Here is a 9,778-nt window from a genome sequence, read left to right as displayed (position 1 = left end):
GATGCAACAAACATGGCTTGAGGTCCGATAAAGATGGCTATAAAAAGTCTCATCCGTTTTGGCTTTGAGGTCAATCAAGCTGCTCTGGACAAACTGGTTATATCCTTTGTGTTCTGCTCCTTTTGTTTGCTGACATGTACAGTGCGGCGTGATTGCTTGTTTTTATGGCTTGTTTCTATTCTGAGTCAGGACTTGGAGCACAAAAGGGTCAGGTGATCCCCAATTTTTATGTCTTACACCATGGAAGCATTTCATGTGTGCAATTGTTTTAATTAATGTCAAGTAATCTGTTTAGTACATTTTATTAATATATAATGTTCAAAATAACAATTCTTCTGACCACTGTGTCCAACTTACTGACTGACTAGCTGTTTTTTTTTTTTTTTTTTTTAGGAACAGTACACCTCACCTCACCCAGCTCACCCATGTCTTATTTAGCTGGACACCTACAGTGTGTAGACTAAGACCTAAATACCGTCCATAAACTAGGAAACAAAATCTTCCAAATTGCGCCCCCCCATCCCCCCCCACTCCTACCACCAACCAGTGAGCCACAGGCTCAAACACCAACACAGGTAATGGGAAATACACACTTGGCCATAAACTTTGTAGCGACACGGTGACACCAACAAACTTTTTACAAATCCAGTGTTAGAGAGCGCTGGATTTTAGAGTGGGTTATGTGGCCTCTTTGGGGTCCTCCGGGGGGGGGCAGGGGAGCCCATTTGGTGGGAAGGGGAGAAATAGGCTAACAAATAAATACAATTTTTATTGGTAGCTGTGTATTATAACAAAATAGACTTTGTAATGTGATGTAACGTATTGAAATCTTTAAATTTAAGGGGTCTGCCCTTACATAGCACATTTCTACCTATTGGCATTCAAACCCCTTTACACTGCTTCCTATTCACCCATTCATACGCACTATAACACACTCACACACACACACTGCTATGCAACTCCCCCATCAACGGGAGCAGCTGAGTTTGGGGTACGGTGACTTGCTCAAGGACACTTTGGCATGCTGGGGATCAAACCAACAACCCTGAGATTGGTGGCCACCCTATGTCAGCTGGGATGGACTCCAGCCCCTCGAGACCCCAAACAGGATAAATGGTTACAGATAATAGAGAGATGGATGCTGGTGACTGTCGTATTCTTCATTTCACCTTCAAGTAAACTGTGGCTTACCCACATGTGCAGCCTATTTTATTTTGACAATGTAGTTGTGGCCACACTGGATATTGACCAGGAACCTAGTTGTGCAACCTTGTGCACATTTGCAACTCGAGGTCACCTGACTTCTTCCAGCAAATGTACTACTGTCTTTGCAGGTCCATCTTTGGACCACTTTTCCCACCATCAGCTTTACCTGTAACACATGGTGCTTCTTCACACTTTTTTGGCCATTGCACACACATTGAAAAATATTTGTTGAATGATAACACTAATAATGTAAATGTATTTATCATTGTCATAGCAGCACAATCATGGAGGGTTCAGCATTGTCGACCTCATGCCTGCACTAGTTTTGACACTTCATCAAAATCGTGGTCAATCCACACATCCCCTGCTTTGAGTGTCACACTGCTGCAAAGCAAACATCTGTAAACTGTATCAGTGCCTTCAAGCACATTATGGCTTTTGAGTACAGACATGGGAATAGATATGATTTTAAGAAAATACCAGTGTAAATGGTAAATGGTCTGCACCTATTCAGTGCTATTATTGATTTTGCTGTTTGGTCCAGTTCTTTATTTGACTTTGAGGGAAAAAAAGCAGTTCTACCCAGAGTCCAAACAGTCTTCTTCTACTCCATGACTGCCTCTTTTTTAGGTTCCCAGCAGCACAGAAGCAGAGTTTGTCATGAGACTTTTTGCCCCACTATCACCCGGAAGCATTGCAGGTGGTCTCCGAACTCAATAACTCAATAATGTAGTTTCACTGGGGACTTTTTTTCACAGTAGCACATATTAATTAGTGTTTATGAATAATTTCACTCAAACATTAAGATTTTGAATAGCCAAAGTGGCTGTTAGGGTTAAAATAGTTCCCGTTTGGTCTCCCCTTGGCAGCCTGTGTTGTCTGTTGGATTGCTTCCCTAAAGTCACATGAAAACGTAGAACACATAGATTTTAATTGACCGACCAGCATCTCAAAAGATTTGCTACTTGATTTTGTCTATTTCAAGAATGTTAATCAAGTTTTGTTAGTACTGAAAAATATTGTATCCCAACCTCTTTTTCTTGTTTTGCTCCAAACCAGCCCTGACAAATTGTTAGGAACATCACAATATTCTCATATTGAAACACTTCTGTAACATTGTGACAGTTTCACATAAGTCAAATACAATAATTCATCATCTACCTGTGTGTGTGTGTGTGTGTGTGTGTGTGTGTGTGTGTTATTTTCCTCAGACTCCTAAAAACAATACCCCATAATGACAACGTGAGAGAAGTTTGTTTGAAACCTTTGCAAATTTAATAAAAATAAAAAATGAAAAAAATTACATGTACATAAGTATTTACTGCCTTTGTTTAATACTTTGTTTAAGCTGCTTTAGCACCAATTACAGCCTCAAGTCTTTTCAAGTATGATGCTAGAAACTTGGCACACTTGGTTTCTCCCATTCTTCCTTGCAGTACCTCTCAAGCTCCTTCAAGTTGGATGGGGAGCGTTGGCGCACAGCCATTTTCAGATCTCTCCAGAGATGTTCAATCGGGTTCACGTCTGGGCTCTGGCTGGGCCACTCAAGGACATTCACAGAGTTGTCCTGTACCCACTCCTTTGTTATCTTGGCTTCGTGCTTAAGGTTGTTGTCCTGCTGAAAGATCAACTGTCGCCCCAGTGTGAGGTCCTCAGCTCTCTGGAACAGGTTTTTATCAAGGTTGTCTCGATGTACATTGTTGCATTCATCTTACCCTCGATCCTCACTAGTCTCCCGATTCCTGCTCCTTCAGATGGGCTGTCATGTGCCTTTTACTGAGGAGTGGCTTCCGTTCGGCCACTCTACCATACAGGCCTGCTGAGTGCTGCAGAGAGTTGTTCTTCTGGAAGAAATGCTGGAGCTCTTTCAGAGTGACCATCGGGTCCTTGCTCAGCTCCCTGACTAAGGCCCTTCTTTCTCAATCGCTCAGTTTGGCTTTGGACTCCCCGCTCTAGGAGGAGTCCTGGTGGTTTCAAACTTCTTCCATTTACGGATGATGGAGGCCACTGTGCTCATTTGGGACCTTCAATGCTGCAGACAATTTTCTGTACCCTTCCAAACATCGTTACCTCGATACAATCCTGTCTCGGAGGTCTACAGACAATTCCTTGGACTTCCTGCGTTGGTTTGTGCTCGGACATGCACTGTTAACTGTGGGACCTTTATATAGACAGGTGTCTGCTTTTCCAAATCATGTCCAATCAACTGAATTTACACAGGTGGACTCCAATCAAGTTGTAGAAACATCTCAAGGATGAAACAGGATGCACCAGAGCTCAATTTTGAGTGTTTTGTTTATTTTTTTTTCTTTTTTTTTTTTTTAATAGATTTACAAAGATTTCAACTCCTTTCACATTGTCATTATGGGGTATTTGTTTGTAGAATTTCTTTTACATTTTTTTATGTGATTCATTTTGGAATAATGCTGTAACATAGCAAAATGTGGAAAAAGTTCAGCGCTGTGAATATTTCCGGGATGCACTGTACATGAATATGTGTTTTCAGTGGTTGTTATGGCCCCAAAATAGCCATCTGCCGTCTGTGGTCTACTGAGACACATATACATGTTTCTCCATTTCCCATGAGGGGTCAGTGGCCTGGGGCCACCAATTGCTCAGTTCTGTCTTGTCTGGATCAGCAGCCCAGTTCTCATGACACCTGACCCGGAGTACATCCTGTAGCAAGACTGCAATGTTGTTTTGTGTGTCAGAATCTCAAACGGCAGGATACGGGCACTGCTGACACACTCTGCTTTAGGTTTGTGGTTTGTGGTTGTTGTGACTGAGTCATGAATGCTCTGGATGAGCATAACCTGACTAACACTTGGGAGGACAGCTTGAGGCTCAGTAGCATTTATGTGGTTGTCCCCTCTGCTGGTCAGGAGAGGCACTGCGAGGATGGAGATGAGGAGTTTCATTTACACTGTGACCCAGTTCAGAAGATGGATGCCTGAGATTATCATCCTGCTGGATGGGGCCCGGCAGAGACAATTTAAATCTTCAGACCTTCAAAATGGGGCACACTAGCAGTACACTAATGTTTCTTCCAACTAATCTAATTTTAGCTATTCAGCAAATGTTGAAAAGTTTTATGTCATTGGGTTTCTGAAATTGGACACAATCTGAGTTGCAAAATTCCTTTTGTTTTACAATCCTTTTCTCAAAATTGCTGTGTAAAATGGAAATAAAAGGGAAATAGGCCCATATTTGATTCTGAATAGCACAATGACATCTTAAATGTTGAGACAGAGAAATTTGATTTATTTGCCGAAAAAATATTTGGTCAATTTGAATTTGATCCCAGAAACATGTTCCAAAAAGTTATGGGTCATATGTGACATATTTGTTTTACTTTATAATGTGTAAAATGTTTTAAGTGAATGACAAGTCTGGACTGCAGATGGAACAGCACCATGCAGGACTCCGTTACTACCAAATAATCAGTTTTATAAGATACATAGTTGAAGAAATGAATCACACTGTTTTTCATTTCAAAAAACAACAAACACAATATTTGTAGGTCGATAAAACACAAACTGTCATGATCTTTCATGTCTCTATTAAACAAACCCTTTAAACATATACTGCAAATGGTGATGGTGGAAAAAGTAAAGGCAACACAAGGTTTCTGATGTCACTAAGTCAGAATCAGAAATACTTTATTTATCTCAGAGGGGAAATGTCATTATGAAGAGCAGGGGGCTGGAAACAGTTCTCTCTCTTTCTCTGTATAACCCCTCTCACTTACTTATAGTAGCATTCCAATACTTTCCTATTCTCATCTCTCATGCATGAAAGTCTTCCTCTCGTTCCAGTAGCCCACTTCTCATCAGGTTGCCCTGATTCCCCAACGCGTGATGCAGACCTTGTTGATCCAGGCGACATCCAAGCTGGGGTCACTCTTATGTTTCCAACTCTCATCAGCAACGAGGTAGACAGGTGACTTTAAGGGCTTTGCCTAAGTGGCCACACAGGATATTGACCAGGAACTGTACCTACCGTACCTACCGTACCAAAAACCTACCGTTAACCATTGAGCTATTTAGCTACAAACAGCATCTGAGATCTCGGTCCAGAAGTCTGCAGTCCTAGGGACAGGCAAAATACTCTGACAGACTCCGGGGCCTCTGATAGAGGACCCAAGCTTGACTGAAGGACTTACTGTGAACTTACCTGCACAGACTTGTCCACACAGAGATGGCTCCAGAATTACAGATTATTCGTAATTTGCACGGAGAAGCATTATTCTTTAATTGTTCAACATTTTTTGCCATGTCTGTGTTTCACAGATTGACGAACTTGCCCCATTCTTACTTCTTAAAGGCTCAGCTTCTTTCCCAGTCTTTTACTTTCTGACAAAATAAGCTTATATGAACGTGTCATTTGTACTGTATTTGTACTGTTACCGAATAATTGTGGGTTAATTGGATTTTCAAAACATTAAGTTAATATTTACAGTTTACAACTCACCCATTGCTTGGTTTATAAAGTGTTGAGCTGAAATCTTTCTCAAACAATGGTTTCTCATGTATAACCCTGTTATAAAGGAAATATCCAGATAATCCCATTTAAGAAAACAGGATCTTTCCCTTTCATTGTTTACCAGTGACTGAGGATCACCTCAATTTAAATACCTGGTAAAAAGAATATCGTCGGGTAATGTTATTGATGATTTCCTCACATCTGAGCAATCGACAGTGGTTTGTGGGTTACTGCCGGTTAGAGGATACAGATACAGAACAGTTTTGTCCTCCAAATTTGGATTAATGGTAGCTGCATTTCTGGACCTTTTCAAATAAACCAGGACCTGTCAGGCCCATATGACCTATTAGGTCTAAAAATACAGACGTTCAAGGATTCAATCCCTGACCTGACGGTCTCATTTTATTACTTGACAGCCACAAATAGATTTATAATACTCATAATCACCTTATCGAAGAGCTTTCTTTGTATACATTAAGACATAAGTAAAGGCAGAGTTTCATTATTCATTACCATATTTTTTATTGTCATCACCAGATGGATCTGACAGAGAAAGACACGTCAGAATAGATTTTGGCTTTTGTTCTCAACAAATCCACTTCTTAGCTTCTGATAAATGTACATTAAATCGTCAAATCAACATCAACCAATGATAAATTAACAATCTGCAAAACTAGCAAATAAATAGTTTAATAAATTAATAAATACATAAATACGTAATTTAAGGTATAAATAATTTGAGGTAAATTAAGAGCTGGTTGGCATATAAAATAATACTGATGAAAAATATTAGGTTCAGGTTATAAAAAACAATATAAAATATTTTACAATTGTGATCAACACTGAAGGGTTTCGACATTTTTTTACATAATTCTGAAATAAGTTAAAGTGACTGATTATATCAAAAGTCAGGATTATGACGAGCCTGAGAACTGACAAGCTTTTGTGTTTTCCATTTGTTGTACAAATTATTAAAAAGTGTAGAAATAGAAATGAAACGGATATTTGAAATCAGTCCTCAGAGCTGCAGTCGTCTTCCTCTGCTTGGTGCCCTTTGAAGCAGGCAGACTCGTAGTGCTTGTTTAGGTAGGACTTGAGTGCGAAGCTTTTGTGGCAGTGTTTGCAGGCGTAGTGCTTGAAGGCTGAATGCGTCTGCATGTGGGCACGCAGGTTGGAGCGGTCCGCAAAGGCTTTGCCGCAGTGGGCACAGGCAAATGGTTTTTCTCCAGTGTGGGACCTCATGTGGCCCTGCAGGAGCCAGGGCCGACTGAAGGCTTTGCCGCACACCACGCACTCATGTTTCAGGTCATGGGTCATCATGTGCATTGCCAGTGCCGGCATGGACACGTACACCTTGTGGCAGGTGGAACACTTCCTGGCCTGTTGGCTGTCCAGGCTGCGGTGAGTCTGTTTGTGTCTGCTCAGATTAGAAGACGTAGCATAAGACTTGCCACACTCACAGCACAAGTGACGGCCTTTGGTTTTTCCTTTGGCGGAGCTGCAGTTTTCTGAGTTGACACCATTGCTGCTGTCTGATTGGCTCTCTTCTGTGCGTGGACATCGCTGGTTGGGTCTCGAGCGAGAACGGCCATCAGAGATGAGGAAAGCTTTGATGGTGCACGTCTCTACCTCAGGGCCACTACTATCTGACTCCACTGTAGCACTGGAGATGGGGCTGTCGGGAGGCTCGATGTCATGGTCGGAGAACTCTTCCCCGCTGCTGCCTCCTGGGGAGTACAGGGCTCCAGAGGTGAGCCCGGTCTGCTCATGACCTTGCTTCTTAATGTTCTGCAACACTGAGGGGATCATGTAATCCCGGATGTAGCCTGGTAATCAAAAACACATTCATTAAGAGGCGGAAAAGATTTTTGGATTGGAACAAATCTTGTTTAGGTACAAAGGGCACTCATACCTAAATTTCTAATCAATATGAAATCTACACATGAAGCTGCTACCCTGCTGGGTTGAGCAGGCTTTGAGAATGAAATATTAATGAGTCTTTGGTTTCACAGTTCTGCGTCAATCGATAACTTCTCCAACAAGTGCTATCATCAGTCCAAACATGGCCTGAGTATAAGTCAAACACACTGTGCTGACATTCACACAACAGTCACAGTGGTTCGGCTGTGGATTGATCCACCTGTTGCTACCTCAAAGCAGCAGCAGCAGCAGAATGCATCTAAATCTATAGTGTGTGTTTGTGTTTGTTGTGTGTGTGTGTTGGGGGGATGGGGGGGTGGGGGGTAATCCCCTCAATCACCAAATCATTTTAATCAGATCATTCATCTGTGGCAGAGTGTTCATGAGTATGGTAATGGGGAGATTGAGTGACAGGTGGGAGGCTGCGATTTGGCAAAGAGGAAAGGCAGGGAGGGTGTGTGTGTGTGTGTGTTGATGGGGGAGGTCTGATCTTGATATGCACACACACTCACACACACATGGACACAAAGGGAAGCGGACAGCTGGCATCCTAAATCTGGGGGACAAACGATTCAATTCAAACACTGGATCCGTGACGCTCTGTGATGTGATGTTTCTCAAAGCCAAACACACACACACACACACACATGCACACACACACACAGACTCCCCACATAATTTGTTGTGCGGGGCTGTTCTCACATTCACCCTGTGTAGCACAATCCCATAGATGAAAATCTACTGTCTGCCCGTGTTCTGCTCATGTTGCACTTTATTGAATTACCTGCAGCACTTTCTATTTTCCAGTCAATACCCATCCTCTAAAAACCCTGCTCCATCACCACTTGCTGCTCCACATATGGATTGTGTTGCTTTCAGTCCTACTCTGCGGGATCAGATGGAGAGATGGACGAAGGGGTGGGGGCCTGATAATAAGAGGAGAGACTCAAGGGCAACTGCACCATCTAAGGACAACACAGTCCCATGTGGCTATCTGTTTTCTCCTGAGTTTCCCCTTTTTTCCTAGTTGGACCTTAAAAGACTTGCATCAGCTTTTGTTCCTGATGCCCGAATACACAGCATTAAAGCCAGTGGCTGCTGTGTGACCTGGTTTAGGTATTAAGCTGATTGAAGCAACATGACCTGAATACTATTTAGCATCTGCCGGGTTAGAAAACAAAAGTCCTGAGACATACAGAAGGCGGAGCGAGTGCTCCCTGTTGGAGATTTTGGGGGGGGGATCTCCAAAACCAATTAGACAACAACACAATGATAACACAACTCCACGGCATGAATCCTTCTCTGTGAGGTTTGTTTTTATTTGTTGCTCCATTTCTGTGATTAAAAACCCAAACCAGAGACATCAGTCCCCTGCAGTGGTAAAAGCGGCACACAAACAAAGAGATGTCAACTTACCGTTTTCACTCAAACGCACCGCCAACTTGGTGGCTGACTCAGTGATGGCATGTGTCACAGTGTTAGAGTCATCCGTCTGCTGCTGGGGTTGATGGGAGTAGCTGAAAGAGGAGAAACTGTGACCCTTCAGATGCTTCACCAAAAAGGAACGTGGCATTTTGTTTTCCACCTGATGAAAAGCGGCTGCTATAGCTTCATAGGGAAAAAAAAAAAATGTAAATGAATGAAAATAAGAAGCTTCGAGGCAGCCTTCTTGAAAAAGGCCGATCAGCAGATTGAAAAAAGAAATGCTGAAAAAAATCTGAAGCCGGAAATGGTTTGAAGCTGGAAGAGATGCTGTGGAGACGCAGAAGAGGCAGAAAGAGAGAAAGCAGAGGACAGAGAGGATGGATAGAAGACAGAGAGGGATACAGGAGAAACAGAGGCGAAGAGAGAGAGAGAGAGAGAGAGAGAGAGGGAGAGAGAAAGAGAGGGAGAGAGACACAGACAGACAGAGAGAGAGATGGCTGGACTAGCTGAGCTCAGCACTACTGCAGCTTTTATATGTGGGACACGAGCCCCAGAGATCAGGTGGTGCTTTGGAAGAGGGAGCTGCTTAGCATTAATCCATCAAACATCCCCGGGGACACACATCAAATTACCATGAGCCGTCTGTGCTTCTTTCCACACACACACACACACACACACACACACACACACACACACACACACAGCAGTCACCTCCTCCTTCTCCCCCACTTCCTCCTCCTTCTGC

At 42.7% G+C, this 9,778-nt stretch overlaps 1 protein-coding gene across 1 annotated transcript; it reads right to left on the bottom strand.

The window, feature by feature from the left end:
- Window positions 1-6,114: 6,114 nt before the first annotated feature.
- Window positions 6,115-9,308, bottom strand: LOC137128278 (transcriptional repressor scratch 1-like). The gene is made up of 2 exons (XM_067506143.1): window positions 9,025-9,308; window positions 6,115-7,514 (listed from the first exon to the last, which is right to left on the bottom strand). The coding sequence occupies exons 1-2, from the start codon at window positions 9,179-9,181 to the stop codon at window positions 6,700-6,702; spliced, it is 972 nt and encodes a 323-aa protein (XP_067362244.1). The 5' UTR covers window positions 9,182-9,308; the 3' UTR covers window positions 6,115-6,699.
- Window positions 9,309-9,778: the final 470 nt, after the last annotated feature.

This window comes from Channa argus, chromosome 5, assembly GCF_033026475.1.
Source record: "Channa argus isolate prfri chromosome 5, Channa argus male v1.0, whole genome shotgun sequence".
NCBI classification, from domain to species: domain Eukaryota; kingdom Metazoa; phylum Chordata; class Actinopteri; order Anabantiformes; family Channidae; genus Channa; species Channa argus.
This window is presented reverse-complemented; position numbering and strand designations above follow the sequence as displayed.